The 22,487-nt window shown below is 35.1% G+C and overlaps 1 protein-coding gene across 4 annotated transcripts in view; it reads right to left on the bottom strand.

The window, feature by feature from the left end:
- CDKL5 (cyclin dependent kinase like 5) overlaps nt 1–22,487 on the bottom strand; it is a 196,711-nt gene that overhangs the window by 109,709 nt on the left and 64,515 nt on the right. For all 4 annotated transcript variants that reach the window (XM_027054643.2, XM_027054640.2, XM_027054644.2 and 1 more), the window contains exons 2-3: nt 17,578–17,797; nt 15,008–15,042 (exon numbers count right to left, since the gene is read on the bottom strand). In XM_027054643.2, coding sequence (XP_026910444.1) covers nt 15,008–15,042; nt 17,578–17,641 — 99 coding nt within the window. In that variant the 5' untranslated portion in view covers nt 17,642–17,797. The remainder of the gene's footprint in view (nt 1–15,007; nt 15,043–17,577; nt 17,798–22,487) is intronic.

Below are 22,487 nucleotides of genomic sequence, written 5' to 3'. Positions count from 1 at the left end.
TATCAAGCATTCATCAAAGTGCACCAAATTCTGGGCCATAAAACACAACAAATTTTAAAGCATAAAAATCATACAAAGTATACTCTCACAACATGATGGAATTAAACTAGAAATCAATAACATAAAGCTGGGAAATCTCAAAATATTTAGAGATTAAACAAGACACTTCTAAATAACACACAAGGCAGTGGCTCCTGGCTATCTCAGTTAGTGGAGTAAGTGACTCTTGATCTCAGAGTCATGAGTACAAACCCCACATTCAGTGTAGAACTTACTTAAATTTAAAAAAATAAATAAAATAAAATAACACACAGGTCAAAAAGAAATCTTGAATTTAAAAATATTTTGAACTAAATGAAAATGAAAGTATAAAACAAAATTGTGTGATGCAGCAAAAGCAGTGTATAGAAAAAAGTTTGTAGCATGGAATGCATATATTAGAAAAGAAAACAGACCTAAAATCAGTAACTAAAAAAAATAAATAAAATCAGTAACTAATCTTCTATCTTAGGAAATAATACAAAGAGGGATAACTTAAGCCTAAAGCAAGAAGAAAAGAATAATAAAAATAACAGAAGTAATCAATGAAATTGAAAACAGAAACTCAACAGTGAAAATCAATGAAAACAAAAGCTGGCTCTTTTAAAAGAACAGTAAAATTCATAAACCTCTAGCGAGGCTAACCAAGAAAAAGAGAAAAAACACAAATTATTAATATCAGATATGAAAGAAGAGTCATCACTACAAATCACATGGACATTAAAGGAATAATAAAGGAATATTATGGAGGAATATTATGAACAAATCTATGCTATAAATTTGCTAACTTAGGTAAATGGACCAACTCCTTGAAATATACAAACTATCAACATTTATCCAAGGAATAATAGATAGTCTGAACAGGCCTGTATGTATGGAAGAAACTCAACCAATATAACCTTCTAAAACAAAAGTCCCATATCCAGATAGTTTCACTGGTGGCTTCTACTAAACACTTAAGGAGAGATTATACTAACTCTCTACAATCTCTTCTAGAAAAATCTCTCTTCCAGAAGTAGAGGAACACTTCTTAACTCACTCCATGAAGCCAGTATTACCTTAATACCAAAACCAGATAAAAACATTTAAATAAAGGTAAGCTACAGGTGAATCTCTCATGAACACAGATGTAGAAATCCTCAAAAAATATTGACAAAGCATAAACAGCAATGTATAAAAAGAATGATACACCATGACAATGTGGGATTTGTCCCAGGTGTGCAAGGTTGGTTCACCATTCTGAAATCAATTCTTGTAATCTACCATCATCAGTGAGCTAAAATAGAAATGTCACATCATCATATCAATTGATGCAGAAAAGCAATGACAAAACCCAAACCCATTTGGATATAAACTCTTAGTAATCTAGGAATAGAAGTTCCTCAACTTAATAAAGAACATCTACAAAAATCCTACAGTTAACATCATGCTTAATGGTAAGAAACCACATGCCTTCCCAATAAGCTCAGGAATAAGGTAAGGATGACCCCTCTTACCACTTTTTTCTTTTTTTAATGTTTTTTTTTTTTATTCATTTCTGAGACAGAGAGAGACAGAGCATGAGCAGGGGAGGGGCATAGAGAAAGGGAGACACAGAATCAGAAGCAGGCTCCAGGCTCTGAGCTGTCAGCACAGAGCCCGACGCGGGGCTCGAACTCACAGACCGCGAGATCATGACCTGAGCCAAAGTCGGTCGCTCAACCAACCGAGCCACCCAGGCGCTCCCCCTCTTACCACTTTTATTCAACATTTTATTGGAAGTCATAACTAATACAATAAGAAAAAGAAATGAAAGGTATACAGATTGGGAAAGAAAAAATAAACTGTTTTGTTCACAGATGATTGGCTTACCCATGAAGAAAATCTCAAAAAACCTACAATGAAAAACTCCTGGAACTAATAAACAGTTCTAGCTAAGTCACAAGTTACAAGGGTAATATACAAAAATCAACTGCTTTCCCACATACCAGGAATGAATAATTAGAAATAAAAATTAAAAACAATACCATTTACATTATCACACACACAAAAGTACTGAGGTATAAATCTAACACAACATTTGCAAGATCTGTTATGCAAAACCCTACATAACTATGTTGAAAGAAATCAAAAGATTTAAATAAATGGAGAGATATTCTGCACTCATGCATTAGAACACTCAGTATTAGGATGCCAATTCTTCTCAACTTGATCTATAGACTCAGTGTGATCCCAATTCCAGTAAGCTATTTATTTTCTGGATGCCAACAAAATGATTTTAAAAGTAACATGGATGGTGCCTGGATGGCTCGGTCGGTTAAACATCTGACTTTAGCTTAGGTCATGATTTCATGGTTCGTAAGTTCAAGCCCCACATCGGGCTCTGTACTGACAGCTCGGAGCCTGGAACCTGTTTCGGATTCCATGTCTCCCTCTCTCTCTGTCCCTCCCCCCACCTCCAAAATAAACAAACATTAAAAAGATATTTTTAATAAAAATAAAAGTAACATGGAAAGGCAAAAAGAATAGTTAACACAAAATTGAAAAGGAACAATAAAGTTGAAGAACTGATATCACCTGATTTTAAGACTTGCTATAAAGCTATAGTAATCAAGACGGCATGATATTAGGTGAAGGAAAGACGAATAAATCAATGGAACAGAACAGAGCCCAAAAATAGACTCAACACAAACACAACTGATTTTGACAAAGATGCAGAAGCAATCCAATGGGGAAAAAAAAAGGTCTTTTCAACAAATGGTTCTGGACGTTCATATGTAAAATAAAGAATCTAGACACAAACCTTGTAACTTTCACAAAAATTAACCCAAAGTGGATCACAGACCTAAATACAAAATTACAAGACTTCTAAAAGGTAACCTAGAAAATCTAGATGACCCTTGACTTTGGTGATGTGATTTTAGATATGATGCCAAAAGGACAATCTACCAAAAAAATTGTTAATTTGGAGATCAATGACTGGGAGAAAATGTGTGCAAACACAGAGTGATATCACCAAAAATGTCAAAATAGGGAAATCTAGGACTCCGTCCTTTCACAGAAACAAATAATGGGCTGGAAAAAGTATTAGAATCAGTTTCTAGAACTCTGCAACTAGTCAAAACCTTAAAACGACCATGAAAAAACTTGATAAAAGAGGTAACTACTGTGTGATATGAGCTCAATGTGCATTTTAAACTGCCTACCTACTTTACCCTACACACCATATCCATGATGGACAAGCAGACAATAAATAGAAGACAACTTCCTCAACCTGATAAAGCACATTTATGAAAGATCAACAACTAACATCATGCATACTCAGTGATTTAAAAGACAGAAAGCCGTCTCCCCAAGATCAGGAACAAGGTGAAGGTGTCCACTTTTGCCACTTAATAACACTGTACTAAAAATTCTAGCCAGAACAACTAGGCAAGACAAAGAAATAAAAAGTTTCCAGATTAAAAGGGAAGAAATAAGGGCACCTGGCTGGCTCAATCAGCAGAGCATGCGACTCTTCATCTTGAAGTTGTGAGTTCAAGCCACACGTTGAGTGTAAAGATTACTTAAAAATAAAATATATAAAAAAATAAAAATAGCACACCTGTGTGGTTTAGTCTGTTAAGCGTCCCGACTCTTGATTTTGGCTCAGGTCACGATCTCATGTTCATGAGTTCAAGCCCTGCATCGGGCTCTGTGCTGACAGTGCCTGCTTGGGATTCTCTCTCTCTCCCTCTCTCTCTACCCCTCCTGCACTTGTGCACTCTTTCTCTCTCTCAAAATAAACTTTAAAATAAAAATAAAAATAAAAATAAGTAAATAAAATTTTAAAAAGGAAGAAATGAAACTACTCTCATCCACAGATGATATAATTATAGAGAGAAAATCCAAAAGAATCCACACCTTACAGCTAACAAATTCAGCAAAACTACAGGATAAAAAATCAAAACACGATAGCCAGTAGTCTACAAAATGTTAGACACATAATTACATTTGACCCAGAAATTCTATTCCTAGGTATCTATACAAAAGAATTAAGAGGAAGGACTCAGATACTTGTCTGTGAATGCTCATAGGAACATTATTCACATTAGCCAAAAGTGGAAACAATTCAAGTGTCCATCAACAAATGAATGGATAAGCAAAATGTGGTATATACATACAACAGAGTATTATTTCGCATAAAAAGGAATGAAGTTCTGACACATACTACAACATGAATGAACCTTGAAAAGAATTATGCTAAGTAATAGAAGCCAGACACAAAAAGGCAAATATTGTATTATTCCACTTATACAAAATATCTAAAATAGGCAAAACTGTAGAGACAGAAAGTAGATTAGAAGTTGCTACATGCTGGGGGTAAGGGGGAATGGGGGAGTTACTGCTTAATTGCTACAGTTTCTTTTGTGTATGATAAAGAAAATTGGAAATATATTGGTGATGGTTACACAACACTGCGAATGCGATGATGCCACTGAACTGTACACTTAGAAATGGTTAAAATGGCAAATCTTGTTATACATATTTTACCACAATAATAAAAAATCAGTAGTATTTCTATATACCAGCAACTGACAATCCAAAATGGAAATTAAGAAAGCAATTTCATTTAAAATAGCATCCAGGAGCACCTGGGTGGCTCAGTAGGTTAAGCATCCGACTCTTGATTTCGGCTCAGGTCGTGATCTCGTGGTTCATGAGTTCAAGTCCCACATGGGGCTCCATGCTCATAGCATGGAGCCTGCTTAGGATTCTCTGTCTCCGTCTCTCTCTGCCCCACTCCCCACTCACCTCTCAAAAAATAAATAAACTTTTAAAAAAAAGAGCATCCAAATGAATAAATACCTAGGAATAAATGTAACCAAGCATGTAAAAGACTAATACATTGAAAACTACAAAGTACTGATGAAAGAAGTTAAAGAAGACTTAAATAAACAGGTCTTACATTCACAGATTGGAAAAATTTATATTGTTATGGTAACAATACTATGCAAAGTAATCCACAGATTCAATGGACTCTCTATCAAAATTCCAATGGCCTTTTTTTTCAGAAATGGAAAAGCTAATCCTCAGATTCATATGGAATTGCAAGGGGCTCTCAATAACCAAATGAGTATTGAAAAAAGAAGAAACAAAGTTGGTGGATTCATACTCACTGATTTCAAAACTTACTACAAATCCACAGTAATCAAAACAGTGTGGCACTGACATAAGGACAGACACACAGACCGATGGAATAAAATTGAGAGTCTGGAAATAAACTAATATACTGATGGTCAATTTATTTTCAACAAGGGTGGCAACACCAATAAACAGGGAAAAAACTGTCTCTTCAACAAATGGTGTTAGGACAACTGCATACCCAACATCCAAAAGAATGAAGTTGGACCCCTATCTCATACCACATATAAAAATTAACTCAAAATGGAATAACCACATAAATATAAAAGCTAAAATTAAACTATTAACTTTTAATTTTTTAAATGTTTTTATTTATTTTTGAGACAGAGAGAGCATGAGCAGGGGAGGGGCAGAGAGAGGAGACACAGAATCCAAAGCAGGCTCCAGGCTCTGAGCTGTCAGCACAGAGCCTGATGCGGGGCTCAAACTCACGGACTGTAAAGATCATGACCTGAGCTGAAGTCGGACGCTTAACCAACTGAGCCACTTAGGCGCCCCTAAACTATTAAGTTTTAAAAAGGCATAAGCCATCATGACCTTGAATTTGGCAGTGGTTTCAAAAACATGAGCAATAGAGGAAAAAATAAACTGGACTTTATGCAAAGGACACTATCAAGTAAACAGACACTCTACAGAATGAGAAAAAATACTTGCAAACCACACACTTAATAAAGGACTTATATCCAGAATATATAAAGAACTCTTACAACTGAACAATAAAAACCCAATTTAAAAATGGGCAAAGAACTCGAAGAGACATTTTTCCAAAGAAGATAGGCAAATAGCCAACAAGAAAAGAAACTCAACATCACAAATCATTATGGACTTGCAAATCAAATACACAATATGCTACCACTTTATGTCAGCTAAGATAGCCACAACAACAACAAAAAAATAAGAAAACAAGTGTTGGCAAGCATATGGAAAAACTGGAACACTTGCATATTGCTGGTGGGAATGTAAAGTGGTGTAGCCACTGTGGAAACAGTTTTGTGGTTCCTCAAAAAGTTGAACATAGAACTTCCATATTACCTAGCACTTCTACTCTTGGTATACACCCAGAAAGAATTGAAAACAGGAATTCAAACAAAACTTTTACATGAAAGTTCACAGCAGCGCTGTTCACAATAGTCAACAGGCGGAAACAACCCACATGTCCAATGACAGACGAATGCATAGATGCATAGACAAAATGTGATATATTCATACAATGGAACATTATTCAGTCATAAAGAGGAATGAAGTATGGATACATGCTACAATATGGATGAATCTCAAAAACATTATGCTAAGTGAAAGAAGGCAAACTACAAAGGTCACACATTGTATGTGATCCCATTTACAGGAAATGTCCAGAATAGGTAAACCTATAGATACAGAAAGTAGACTGATGACTGCCAGGGATGGGGAAGAGGAGACACGGGGAATGGGCACTTCATGGGCATGAGGTTTTCTTTTCTTTTTTAATGTTTATTTATTTATTCTGAGACAAAGAGAGAACAAGTGGGGGAGGGGCAGAAAGAGATGGGGAGAGAGAATCCCAAGCAGGCTCCATGCTGTCAGCACAGAGCACGATGCGGGGCCCTATCTCACAAACCTTAAGATCATGACCTGAGCCCATATCAAGAGTCTGACACTTAACCGACTGAGTCACCCAGGTGCCCCACGAGAGTTTTTCTTGAGGTCATGAAAATACTTTGTACTTGACAGAGGTAGTGATTGCACAACACGGTGAAGGCACTAAATGCCACTGAACTGTATACTTTAAAATGACTGATTCTTTGTCATGCCAATTTTACCTCAATTTTTTAAAAAAATGATGGACCTAAAATGTAGCTTAATTCCAGGCTCTTCCACTTCCTAACTTGTATGACCTTCAGGAAATTAACCTATTGAGGATCAGTTTCCCCCATGTAAAAAGAAGGTAATATTAATTTATAATTGTTAGGAAGATTTAAAGTAATGAAAATAAGGCATCTAGCATAATACCTAGAAGTCAAGAGGTACTTGAAACAGAAATTACTACTATTTCTTGTTAACTTCTCATTTATTTTCACTTGAATTATATTAGGAAGATACCTCCTGGTTTTAGTCTCCAAAGAATTTTACTGTTCATATTTGTGAGAAATCTCTTTCTCTTAAACTCAAGTATTCTTTCATAGTCTCAGGGAAGACTGTTTTATTCTTTGTATTCACCTTTGGATGAAAAGAGTTACTCAGGCCAGTGATGGGACATAGTCAATGTAAATACGCTGTGTCTCTGTATGCCCAGTCCCTAGCAAAGTTCACTTCTGTGACAGCTGAAATGTGAGACGTAAGCAATACAAAATTTCCTACACAGCCATCCCAACAATTTACCCAAGCCCAGCTCAAGGGAAAAGCAATTTTCAGTGGAAGTCTCACACTTTATTAACTCTATTTCTCAGGCTCCAAGAGCACAAAGGGCAAAGAGACAAATAGAAATTGAGATGGATGATCCACCGAGACCACTATGCAGTCCACCGTATTTTCCCAGTTGGGGCTCGTTCAACATCAGGAGTCAGCAAGCTCTTTCTGTTAAGGGCCACAATAAAAATTGTATGCTTTGTATGTCATACAGTCTCTGTCGCAACTACTCAACTATTATTATTTTAGTACAAAAGCATCCATAGGAAATACAGAAATGAATGAGTATGGCTGTGTTCCAATACAATTTTATTTGTCAAATAGGCAGTGGGCCACATTTGGAGCACGGGCAGAAGTTTGCCAACTCCAGATCTACACTGTCAGGGTAGGCACTCCTGCCCATCCTAATATGGCGGTCCTAAAGGAAATGGCCTGGGCCACGTGGATCAAGTTTCAGCTGTGCCATTTGGGGAAGGTTCTACAATCCATCAATACTCCGCCTAGGATTCTGGGCCCTCTGGCACTCAGAAGTAAACAAAACTTCCCACTTGTACCATTCTTATTCAGCTGCCCTCAACTAATAGCGCTACCTCCTAATTTACTCCCATCTTTGTGGTAGTCCTTTTACGGGGTTCTGGGAAATACTGATTTCTTTTCTTTTCTCCTTTATTACTGACATGAGTTTTTTCCTAAGCAGGCTCTAATGAAGAATGTATTGAAAAATGGGGGAAAAGCTTTCACACTATCATTTCCACTATAATCTTCTCTCAAATAATCCTCTTCCAATTTATGTGTTAAGCTTCCTGACCGAAGTAAACATGATCTTGTATTTGTTGATTTATAAGTACTAGACTAAATTCCTCAAAAGTAGCAATTATTTATTGATTTCTACAGAGCCAGTTCCAAGCAGAGTACCTGACATTTTGTGGGCACTCAATAGATTTTTCTCAAACAGATATTTGATTGAATTTTACTTTATAATGCCATGCCTAGAACACAGTGCTTTCAATACAGGAGGTACAAGAAAATGTATTTAACTGGATGTTTTAAAATGAAAAGGTTTGAACATATGAAACAAACCTTTAAATTGGGAAAGAGTAAAGCTCAAAAGCATTTATAGAATATAAACTGTAGCTTCTAATAGTATTTCAGGGTTGGATTACTATTTATATAGAAATAGATCACTGTGTACTACTTTCCAGCTAGTGATTTCAACAATTGTTAAGCTTAACTACTTAAAAGTATCCACCATATGGGCATTTGTTGAGACGTTCCTTTTCCTGTATTACCAGTGAATACATATTTCAAGGCTGTGTAAAAAAAATTATTTACTTTCATTTTTGCTCCTGAAGTTTTGAAAAGTTGCATTAAAGAGCTAGTATAAATCCCTTAAGCACAGACATGTATCAGAGGGTAACGAAATTACTCATCTGAAAAAGGTATAGAACATTCTTTTCTTTAAACTAATTATGTTTTTACAATTAGCATACAAAGAAGACTTTAACGTCCATCTAGTGCCCCAGCCAACTCATCCCCTGGTTGGGAGGTGGAGGAGTGTGTGCAGGAGGGATGGACAAATCATTTAGGAGTTGAGTCACTGTGAGAAGGATGAACAAGCTAAAGTCTTCCGTGTGTAGACAATGCATGCATAGTTAGTACCTGCCAGTTCTAACAGGACCATTTTTTTAATCCCATTTACTAAAAAACAAACAAACAAACAAACAAAACAAATCTAGATTAGGATGATGAGGATAAAGATAACCATGAAGCTGGTAAAAGCTAAAAATTCTTTTAGTTCCTGGAAGAAGTTAGACTCACCTGGAAATTGACACATAAACCATTATTACTTTTACTGATAACAAGACAACAAAAACATAGGCAGTTTGTCCCTTATCAAAAGACTAGCAGAATTTAAAATGCAAAATATTATAATACACAGAAATATGATTTTGGTAAGACTGCTGTAGTGTTCCAGGAACTTTTCCACAATTAATTGATCAGTAAGAAAAAATCGGTCAAGAGAGGAAACCACACAGAAGTAATGGTTCTATATAAGTGCATCTTTAAGAGTAGACAGAAGAGGTCTTCCCCAACTGATGATTCCTATTATCTTTGTTACCGACCCAAAGCCCATTTTAACATTGGCATCTCGTTAATCTCCATAACGCGCAATAAATTAAAGTCATTTAGGAAAGTGTAATTACTTCAAAAAATGATTATGGTGAAATAATCAATACTTAAATATTTCCAGCTTCCTACAATCTTTATTAAAAACCCAAGTCTCTCTCTAATTTTCTTCAAATGCTAGAAATTTTATAGACAAGAAGCAGGAACACACATCTTACTTTTATTTAAATAAGGAGAAAAGTAATGACAAAGAAAATAATCCCATATATTCAATTTCTCATTGTTGATTCATCTAAGTTTTATTCTAAAAACTCAATTCAGGGGCGCCTGGGTGGTTCAGTCAGTTAAGCATTTGGCTCTTAGTTTCAGCTCAGGTCATGATCTCACGGTTTGTGGGTTCGAACCCCACATCAGGCTCTGTGCTGACAGCTGCAGAGCCTGCTAGGGATTCTCTCTCTCCCTCTCTCTTTGCCCATCCCCTGATCGCTCCCTATCTCTCTCAAAATAAACGTTTAAAAAATTTTAAAAACCTCAATTCACATGTAAAACTTAAATCTAAAAAACAATTTAAGACTTGTTTCATTTAATGTGGAAAAAAACTGAAACAAAGTTTATTTTGTTTTAGTAGAAAATAACTGTGTGGTTTTAGATGGTGGACTATAATCTGTTAAATTGGTGATGGTTCATGGACTTTTCCTCAAGTATCTTCTTTAAAATAGTTCGTTGTTTTTTTTTTTTTTTATTTTTTTATGTGACCAAATCATATTCAGCTTTTTGGTGGAAAACAAAATTAATGTGAAAAAGAAAAAGAGGAAATCACTAATTCAAAATACATAAAGCTTGCTAAAAATGAATTCTTACAGCAAAAGACAAACTGCTCATAGTAAATTATAACAAATAACCAAAGAATGGCTTTTAGTAGGGGAAAATATGGGTATTGCTGAGTAGTGAATTTTTATTAAATATATATATATATTTTGCGAGAGAAAGAGAAAGAGCGTGAGAGGGGGAGGGACAGAAAGAGAGGGAGACAGAGGATCCAAAGTGGGCTCTGCATTGACAGCAGTGAGGCCGACACAGGGCTCAAACTCATGAACCGTGAGATCATGACCTGAGCCAAAGTTGGATGCTTAACTGACTGAGCCACCCAGGTGCCCCTGCTGACTAGTGAATATTTAATCAAAACTATTCCTCCTAGTACTCTCAATCTCAATTTCTCAACTCTCAAAATGGAAAATGGCACAATCCAGATTTTTTCTGCTTACTCTCTCCTTAACCTCTGAATTCAACGTACCATTTCACTTAAAGAGGTCATTACTAAACAGCAACGTTAAATGAAATGGATTTTCTCACCCCTCAATCCTTATCATCATGCATCCTGTTGTGGATTTTTACATTGTTAGTGAATACCATTTTACAAAATCTTTCTTCCTTGCTTTCTAGAGGTGCGCCTCCGTCTCCTTTCGGTAGGACTATTTAAGGATGCCCTCAACTCTGCTCTGTACTCACTCTTGGAAGGTCCGTAACATTTCACAGTTCCACCTAGTTCATGTTCAAGTTAGCGATTTCTGATATGAGACCAAATCCTGGTTCTACCACTTCTTGGCTGCAAAATCTTGGCCCTAACACATAACCTCTGTATAATGCCTCAGCTTTCTTATCTGTAAAATGGGTATAAGAGTAGAAATGTTGTAGGGAGTAAATGTAAAGCATCTAGCAGAGTTAGCCAGCATGCGTTAGATGCTCAATATGTGGTACTTATTACCAGGTTTGGTATTCTGCTGCCATTTTACACTTTTTTTATGAAAGCTAAACTCATTATTTCTCCCTCTAAACTTATATCCTTTATAAGTTTTTAAATCAGATAAATGATACCAATGATTTTTCACTTTACCACAAACCCTTGGGATCATCTCTAATCTTTCCACAGGAACCTGGTACTCTGTAACAGCTCTCAAAAGTGCCCTTCATTTTTGGTTCTGTAATTTAAGTCCACTTTATTATTTATTAAATATTTATAGGCTCTACCCCCAACACTGGATTCTACATGGCTTTGTATAACCAGTTATCCCAAGAGCATGTCACCTACTAATTCAAAACAAACAAAAATTTCTCCTGTGTCAACCCCAGCCACAGGAAAGGAAATACATGAATCGGCATTTCCCTGTCCTAGAATCAGTTAGCATTGCCCTCCAACCTCTCAAACAGGTTGCACAATCTATCATCTCCAGTTCTAATCACATCTCCCTATGTCACTGCATTCCATTTTCCCTGCTTTAAGGATGACCTCTTTGAGCTTCTGCAAAGAAAAGTATGCAGTAAAACATGCCTCCCCTCTCATAAGTACTTGAAAGCAGACATGCAAATAAAAAGAAAATCAGCACTGCATATCTGGAGAGCAAAGGTCCAAACCAGAACCTAAGTAGTCCTGAGGTATCATAAGTAGCCTAACACTTAATATATGAATTTTCATATATAAAACTCCAATGTGCGTGTATATACATTATATATATATATATATATATATATATATATATATATATGTATACACACACAATAAACAGAAGCTGTGGAAAAGAGTACAGTTGCATTTTTCTTTTCAATTAGGCAGCATTTCAGTAAATTAAGAAATATGGTCTTTGGCCTGGAATAGCCCAACATCATATTGTGTTCACAAAAGACAAGATACATTTGTTTATAAACATGACCTCTAAATTTCTTGCAATAGGACCCAGATTAAAACAGTAACTTTCTTTCATATTTGCTCAAATATATAATGTCCTAGGAATTATTTAATTATATATACACCCATGGCCAACCCTCTCCAAAAGATGGCAAATTTATGCATAAGTGATCGCACATACCTATGCACACATAATCACACAGACCTGATTTATACATTTTATAAGCATTTCCCTAAATTTGTAAAAGCTATGCAAAATATACAGACATGATCATTTTACATATAATGGATATAACAGGGAAGATGATACCCATTTTTAACTATAACATGAGATTTCATAGTAATCCATTTGATTGATTCTAAAGGATAAATCTTAGAAGCATCAAATGCTCTACTTTTGGATAATGGGGTAAAGATTTGAAGGTCTGATTCTAGCTGAAAAAAAGGATATATCTATAACAAGTCTAATGACTAAACAGCTGCAGATTCTAAAAAGAGTTTTATATTACTCTGAGTTTGGCACTAATTTATGCTTTACATTTTCCACCCAGCAGTATCTTTTTAGATGCATGAAAGGAAAAAGCAACAATACTTCGAGCTAGTCTGCAAATCTCTCATTTAGTGAAGGGTCGTAAAAAGAGATACTTTTTAGATGCAGTGTCATTTGCAGAAACCTCTTGGGTTATTTTTTTAAGTATCTATTACTCTACCTCTTTAGACCATAGCCATACAAAAGAAAGAAAACTATGGTTTATTCATGCTTATAACTAAGTGCCCTAGGAATCAGAGGTCACATTTAGAGTTGGCTTCCCAAGAGCAGAGATACCTATCTATCCTCATGTACTTTCACTCTGGGCCCATCTTGCTGGCACTAACAGTGTGTATTATGAGAACCAGGTACAGGTAACAAGCGTATCTTCACAAATGAGTAAACCAGACACATGGGAAGGTAAAAACATGTATTAGTTGAATATATTCAATTAATAAAGTTTATTTTTACATAAAAGGCAGAAAGAGAGCTTAGATAAGGTTAAAAAAAGCATAGGGGGAACAGTCACAGGAAGAAGTGTGACAAGACTGAGAGAAAACACTGTTAGAAGACTTGCATTATGTATCAGAAATCTTTCAATTTTAAAACTCAAAGATTAAAATTAAGAACTAAAGCTTCCATTAGCTATGCCGTATCAACAGAGCCAAGGTATAAGAGGAAGTATTATGTTCATAAAAGAGTCAAATTTAACTTGGAAACGAACAACCTATTTCCCTTGAGTAGTATCCACCAAGGAATTTTATTTTTTTGAAGCTTCAGAAATTTAGTATAACTCAAGGCAACTCATTACCGGTATAGAAATTCATTAGAGAGCTTTCCACTTGTTTAATTTCCAACTGCAGTAATATTTCTTAATGAGGTATTCAAGGTGCTAAATTTATTTTGATTACATTTATTATTTTAAATTCTTAATCATCCTGAATCAAAAACCACAGTATTCCACCCATTTTTTTGAGGATTTACTGGCAGACATCTTCAGATAACTATTACCAACATAAGATACTTTGAACACTCAATTTCAAGAATAGAAAATTCATTGAACCAAATTAAGAGACTTATGATCTAAATCCCAAATGTACATCAACTGCCATGAAGACGTAAATCTAAAACATACGATTTTGTACAACAGGAAAGAAAAAATAAACATAAAAATGGTATCCTCTTTATTTACACATATATACACATACATATATGTTATGATTAATAGATTTGAGAATTTAATTAAATGAGTTGGACTAAATTGTTAAGCTCATCTCAGACATAAATTAAACCATTAGAAAATACCACAAAAAACTTTAACCTTTGGTCTTAACAAAATTATACACATAATAGCAAGAGGCCAGATTTTAATACTCAGACTAAGTATATCATGACAGAAAAATATTTAACCTAACATTTAAAATTGTTACAGCTTAATCAACACTCGCCATGTTAAAGTTAGTCTCTGAGTAAAACACACTTACCTCTGAGCAACAGCTGTGGGAAACTTGAAATAACTTCCCTGAATAATTGGTGATTAGTGTAACAAATAATCTATATCATAAGATCCATCACAAGGTTTTACAAGTGTGATCAACTACAACCAGTAATGATAATCATGTACTATTATCCAAAGCCCTATTTCATACCAAACACCAATCCACTACCTTTCAAAATCTGGATTCAGATCCATCAAGCAATCTAAGTTACTGGCTCCATGCAAAAAATACTGACTGAATACTCCTTCTTGCTCTTAAGTGCTTCAACATAAATCTGTCACTGCATTGATTTCTTCTCTGTCACCTTTTCTCTCTTCCCATTAGGAATCTTTTCACCTATACACATAGCTCAACTGAGAAAAAAATACCATATGACCACAAATAACTAATGACTACCTAATCATGATAGAGCTTGTCCAAAAGTACTCTCCCTTTTCTGGGTTTACATGTTCATTCCACTTTATTAAGCATCATTATCATAGCCAACAGTTTTAATTATATGCCCACATACACAGAACAATACGTTCATTTCTAAACAGTTAAACATATACAGTATTTTCTTTTTAAAAACCATGTACTTGCCTTGTGTCTGCATTTAAGCACAACTCCATAGGCTCCTATAATAAAAAGAAATAAACAATTAGGGGCACATATACAAACTATAGCTCTTAGAGAAATAAAAGTTCTATTATATTTACATTGGTTATCAGTAAAATGTTATACTATCTTGTTATAATAATGAACGCTAAAATGATAGTACTCTGCAGAAATTATGCTATGAGCCACATACAGAGAATGGATATTTATGTTTTTTTATAAAACAAGAGTATAAGCAACCCATTTTCCCAACAAGTATTCTTAAATTGTTTCTCTCTTTTTAAAAAATTGTTATTTTGAGACAGAGAGCGCGCAAGTAAGGGAGGGGCAGAGAAAGAGAGAGGCAGAGAGAGAGAATCCCAAGCAGGCTCCACACTATCAGTGCAGAGCCTGATGTGGGGCTCAAACTCACAGACCATGAGATCATGACCTGAGCCGAAATCGATGTTTAACTGACTAAGCCACCCAGATGCCCCTGAATGTTTCTCTTTTTAAAGAACATTTCACTTGAGACATTTTAATTTAAGCTTAAAAGTTCTGGAGACAAGATGTGGACCTAAGAACTTTAAGAGTAAAGGAAAATTAACGCAAAAGATTCTAGAAAACTTAAAATTTAAAAGCTAATGACCTCAGTCCTAAGAGACATTTAAATCCTCTTCTAGGATACCTGAATGTCTTTCCTGACCGGCAAAATAGTATAGGCTTAAACATTCCAATTAATAACTAGTAGGAATTGCTACAGTTTTGCCATACATCAAAACTCACTACAAGGACACAGACCACAAGCAGTCCAAGGCTTTTTGGCCATTTATAGTCATGGACTTCTACTTTCTTCGGTATATTTTGATGAGATTCATGACTACCTTTTGGGTTATTCATCCTCTTTTCTAGCCAAAAAAACTACTTCCTCACAGGCAGAACAGAGTCAACAGCAAGGTACCCAAGAAACTGAGGTTAGAGTTATATTGTGACAACCTAATTAGTAAAATCAACATGTAATGTATGATACTTGAGGTGTGTATAAATGTCAATAACATTAAAAGACAGGCAAAGCCTGCACACATCTATGACAAAGGGACTTAAGAGAGATGTAATTGGGAAATGTGTCTTGAACAGAATCTAGGGAACGAGAACAAGTTTCCCTCACTTCGGTAGAGATGGATGAATCATATTATCAGAGTCAGGATGGAATCAGCTACTACAACCATCCAACTTAATTCCACCATCACCAGGCAATCCTTTAATCCAGATTTAACTGCCCATGCCATTTCACTACAGAGTGAAAATGCACTGGGTAGGCTATGAGTGAAAATGCACTGGGTAGGCTACAGGAATGTAGAGTTTACTAGACAGTTTTTAATTTACTTAATATATATGTATTTCTTAGCCACTCCAGATCTTAAAGCAAGCACCCAATGATCAGACTGTATTTTGTTTCTATTTATTTGAAAAGGATTTAACTTACTATCTAGAACAGCTTTATTGTTCACATAGGTAAATCATTAAAACTTCTTCTAACATTCACAATTTATTTGAAAATTCATAAGATATAAAATTTTTATAACATTTGCTTTAAAGATATAAATGCTAAGAAACCATAATTATAATCACTCATACCCTATTAAAAGAATCATTTCTCAAAATCCCCATAAAGTTATCTTTAAGTCAAAAGCAAAAATTACTAAGAAGGAAAATTCAGGAAGACTTATGAAAAATGAATTACCATATTTCATCAAATTAATGATGTCACTGATCATAAGCATTTTATGTACTAGTGGGGGGGGGGGAGTGCTACCAATTAAACCATGACATGCTATAAATTATAACACACATCCTGATTTCAGAGATGTTAAAATCTGATCAAGTTGTAAGCCTCAGAACTTATAAAAATGTGGTTTACCATTCTCAAAGACAAATAGAGAACAAATAGATAAGTTATTCATTTATTTACCGTGTATTTAGTAAAATTTAACTTCTAGAAATAAATTTTAAATTATTCAAAATAAGACTGATATAAAAATAAAATGTAACAAAAAACTATAAAGAAACCATAATTGCTAATTAACACAATGAAATGAAGGCAGCCTTAAGAAATCTCTAATTTGGGGCGCCTGGGTGGCTCAGTCGGTTAAGTATCCAACTCTGGATCTCAGCTTAGGTCATGATCTCAGTTTGTGAGTTGAGTCCCAAGTCTGCTCTGCACTGACAGCAGGAAGCCTGCTTGGGATTCTGTCACTCCCTCTCTCTTTGCCCCTCCCCTGCTTGCTCTCTTTCTAAATAAATAAATAAATAAATAAATAAATAAATAAATAAATTTTTAAAAAGAAAAAGAAAGAAATCTGATTCATTAAATTTTAAAAGGTTTTAAAATGTTATTAACTTTCAATTGGAGAGTAAAACCCAAATAGTTTAAGCACAATTTTATTTTTTATATTTTACTCAAACACATATCTCAATAAATATAGGTAAAATTAATAGGATCTGAAGTAGTAACTTTTGTAGTGGTAGGTATAACTACATACATTAATCACAAACTCAAGGAATGCTAAACTTACCTTCACCTACAACCCCAAGGATCTCAAATTTATTCATCACATTACCAATGTTAGGAATCTTCATGAAGACAAACTCCTCTTTTGATGCAAGCCACAAAACATGGCATCAAAAAAGAACTGAGAAAGTTGTGCAGTAAATAGAAAATGTTGAAGGAAGAAATTCTCACAGGTTGGCAGGAACTTTCACATTTTGTTGTAATGTGAAGTATTAAATGATTCCCTGAAAGAAAAAACACAAAAGCCCTAAATTTTTATTCAGCACTCTAATAATTTATCCTTTGTGTACATTTTTAAAAAATCATGTTAATGTTTCATATACTAAAAAAAAAGAAGAAAAATAATAATAAGAGAGAAGAACCCAAAATGGAACAAAAACAAATGTACCTAACTGTATTTGAAATGAGTAACATAGCCACTCTGCAAAGGGGTCAAGGGAAACAGAAACGACTCCAGGTAACTTCTGAAAACAATGTTTTGGGGTGCCTGAGTGGCTTAGTCTTTTAAGCTTCCGACTTCAGCTCCGATCATGATCTCACATGATCTCACAGTTCCATGGGTTCGAGCCCCACATCGGGCTGTGTGCTGACAGCTCAGAGCCTGGAACCAGCTTCAGATTCTGTCTCCCTCTCTCTCTACCCCTCCCTTGCTCGTGCTCTGTCTCTCCCTCTCTCTCAAGAATGCATAAACATTTTTTAAAAATTTTTAAACCAATGTTTTAACTACATACTCTCTTTAAGCTATAAACAAAAAAATTTTTTTCTAAACATATACTTAGATATTTACTTTTACACAGATATGAGAACTCTTTATGTGTATTCTTGGATTGAGCAAATAAGTAAATAAATACATTGTGGATGATGAGTTTGGTTTCTTATTCTCATAAAACGAAGTTACAAATGGGAAAAGGGTGAAGGCTTGGAATTAGAGCTAAACATATCAGCTCAGTTCTCAATACATAGATGCAGAAATAGATATAACTGTGTATGGAAATATATATAGACATATACATATATTCCCTAGCTCTATCTGCTGAGGGGGCCTAGAAGCAATGACACTCCAACATTCATGGGCACAGCCAGTGCACCAATGAAAGGAACCAGGGTTCCTCAGAGAAACGGCTGATTCCCAGGCAAGAGCAAGGAAAAGTACACTATGGGACCAGGATATATTTTTGTGGTGCCAGAAAAGAAGGTAATGCTCAAAGAATGATGGGGGCATGTCTAAAGGACACAGGAGTCAACTTGAGTCACTTCTGTTCAAATGAGAAACATCTCAACAGCAAAATTAATAAAAATAGATTATAATCCACAGAATAAAATAAAAACACACCAGTCCTTACTTACATAAATAAATGAAGGGAGAAGGAAAAGCTCTGAGAGTATAATTCCAAATAATAAATGTAGTGATGGAATTAGAAAATCACCATTTGGCAACCACCTTGGTAATAATTATTTCGGGAAAGTATCATCAACATATGCTGAAACTAGTGGTTGAAAGTCTGATACTAAACAGGATATTATCTAGTCTCAAAGTAGCTCCACTACAAAATACCCGTTAATTAAAAGGGGAAAAATAGTAATTTCATAGTGTAGAATTCTGTCAGACACCACCTTAATTAAATGATCAAAGTTAACATCATCAATAATAGGACAAGCCAACATCATATGCCCCCTGATAGGATGCAATAAAACACTTCTGTGGCATTCCTTCCAAAAAGGTAAAACCTGAATCTAACCATAGGCCGCAACAGACAAGCCCAAACTGAGGGACATCCTACTAAATAACTGGACTATATTCTTTACAAAATGTCTAGGTTATAAAGGACAGGGAACCAAGTAACTGTTAAAAGAAGCTTAGGAGACATGATAATTAAATATAATGTATGATCCCAGACTGGACTGAAACCTGGAGAAGAAAAAAATTTTTTTTGCTATAAACTATTATGAGTGATGTACAACATGTGACTGTAGTTAATAATTCCTTATTGTCTATTTGAAAGTTGCTAAAAGAGTAGATCTTAAAGGTCTCATCACAAGGAATATGGGGCACCTGGGTGGCTCAGTCTGTAAAGCATCTGACTCTTGATTTTGGCTCCAGTCATGATCTCACAGTTCGTGGGTTCGAGCCCCGGTCAGGCTCTGCGTTGATAGTGCAGAGACTGCTTGGGATTCTTTCACTTTCGCTTTTGTTTTTGCTCTCTCTCGCGCGCGCTCGCTCTCTCTCTCTCTCTCTCTCTCTCCCCCCTCATCCCCTGCTTGAGCTCTCTCTGAAAATATATAAACTTAAAAAAAAAGCAGTTCTCATCACAAAGAATAAAAATTGGTAACTGTGTGTAGTGATCATTGTTAACCAGACTTACTGTGATCATTTCACAATATATACAAATATCGAATCATTACATTGTACACTTGAAACTAATATGTTATATGTCAATAATAGTTTAATATTAATAAAGCACCCCAGAATCTCTAGAATAAGACAGTCTATTAAAAAATTTAACAAACAAAAAAAGAAAGAACACCAACATTTTTAGAGATAAAGTTTGCAACTTAAATCACTCAGGGCAAAGAATAAGTACATGTGTATGGAAAAAGAAAAAGGATGATTAAAATGTTAACATTTGGGAAATCTGGGTCAAGGGTCTATGAAACACGAATTTCTTTGTACTATCTTTGCAACTTTTCTCTAAATCTGAAATCATTTTGTTTCAAAAACTACGCTATCTTTATGAAAAATAACAGCTGTGCTAACACAAAATATTGGTTTCAAATGAAGAAATAAAAACCAATAAAGAAATTCTCTGTTGCCTATAAAATTTGAAACTTTTCAAAAATCAGTACCCATGCGGTGTGGAAAAGTACTGACTTGAAGTATGTCTTTTCATATGCTGACGTTAGGAATACAAACTGGCACAAACTTTCTAAACAGCGGAATGCCCATAATTAAATGCTTTTAAAATGTTCATATCTTTTTTTATATAATTTTTTAACATGTTTATTTTATTTCTTTATTTTTAGACAGAGTGTGAGCAGGGAAGGGGCAGAGGGAGAGAGAGAAAATCTCAATCACACTCCACACTCAGCGCAGAGCCTGACATGGGGGCTCAATCCCACAACCCTGGGATCATGACCTGAGCCAAAATCAAGAGTCAGATGCTCAACTGGCTGAGCCATCCAGGGTACCCTAAAATGTTCATATCTTGATAAAAGTATCTGACAAAAACCTACAACAAACATCATTCGTAAAGGCAAAATCTTAGACACAGTCCCTTTAAAAATTAAGAATATGACAAAAGTCCTACTTTTAATGCTTATTAACATTATTATTAAACATTATCCTGATGCATTATAGCCATCTCAGTAAAATAAAAAATAAACGAATAGAACATATTGGATTGGAAAGAGAAGCAAAATAGAATTTACAAATATTACTGCCTACACAGAAAATTCAAAAGAATTTACAAATCACTTGAATGATAAATGTTAACAAGGTAGCTGAGTATAAGCTTAATATACAAATATCAACTGTATTCATAAACATCAATAAACAGAAAATGTAATTTTTTAATTAAATTAAATTTTTTAAATTAAAGTTTTTTAAACCACATTTACAACAAAAGAGGCACTACAGATTTAGCATAACAAATATATGTGTGTATGTGTATATATATATATGTATATATAACTTTTTTCAAAGGCATCAGAGAAGACCTAAATAGAGTTATCCCAATTTTAAGGCTGGAAGAGTCGATACTATAACGATGTTAATTCTCGGAATGCCTGGGTGGCTCAGTCAATTAACCAAAACTTCGGTCTGGCTTAGATCATGATCTCACCATTTGTGAGTTCGAGCCCTGCATCGGGCTCTGTGGTGACAGCTTAGAGCCTAGAGCCTGCTTCAGATTCTGTGTCTCCCTCTCTCTCGGCCCCTTCCCCGCTCATACTCTGTCTCTGTCTCTCTCTCTCAAAAACAAATAAGCATTAAAAAATAATAATAATCAATGGTAAATGGCAATGACATTTAAAATGAAAAAGATGTCAGCCCTCTCCATAGTAATCTAAACCATCAACAAAATCCCAATCGAAAACCCAACAGGGCTTTCTGAGGAATTAAAACAAGCTGATTCTAAAATATATATGGAAGAACAGAGTTCCAAATACTGCCAACACCCTCCTTATAAGAAAAGTAGGAAGACTCGATCTTGAGGGTAGGATCTGGGAGAATGTCCTACCAAATATATTCAGGCTTAGAACTCAGCTATAGAAATTAAGACAGGATGAGGTGCCTGGCTGGTTCAGTCAGTTAAGCATGCAACTCTTGGTCTCAGGGTCATGAGTTCAAGCCCCATGTTGGGTGCAGAGATTAAATAAATAAAATGTAAAAGAAATTAAGATAGGGTGGTCTTGGCACAGAGATAGACAAATTTGCCTTTGAAACTGATGTGAGAGCCCACAAGTAGACATACTTCAATATCCCTATGGCTCCACACTCACCTACCCCTTCAATCTTGGTCTCCACACAAAATCTTTAGAATAAGTCACATCATGTCACTGCTTTGCTCAAAACCCTCAAATGGCCTCCCACATTATGAGTGAAAGTCAAAGTCCACATGAGTCGCAAGGCCTTTAAACTCCCTTCCTCTGACATCCAACTATTCTCTCCCCCTTGGCTCACTTCACTCTAGCAACACTGACCTCCTTTCAGTTCAATATATAATAATAATGTTTACTTTAGGCCAAATTCTTATTATCTGATTTTTCATTCAATATTTACAAATAATGTTTTTGCAAATTAGAAGCAAAAGAAAGCAGATACTATACTTGTTTTAGAAAACTTTAATGGAATAATAAATTTTTAAAGTACTACTGACATTTATGGGGCACCTGGGTGGCTCAGTCGGTTAAGCATCC

Source organism: Acinonyx jubatus, chromosome X (genome assembly GCF_027475565.1).
Source record: "Acinonyx jubatus isolate Ajub_Pintada_27869175 chromosome X, VMU_Ajub_asm_v1.0, whole genome shotgun sequence".
Classification (NCBI taxonomy): domain Eukaryota; kingdom Metazoa; phylum Chordata; class Mammalia; order Carnivora; family Felidae; genus Acinonyx; species Acinonyx jubatus.
Note: the sequence above shows the minus strand (reverse complement) of the source record. Positions and strands in the feature narration are given on the sequence as shown.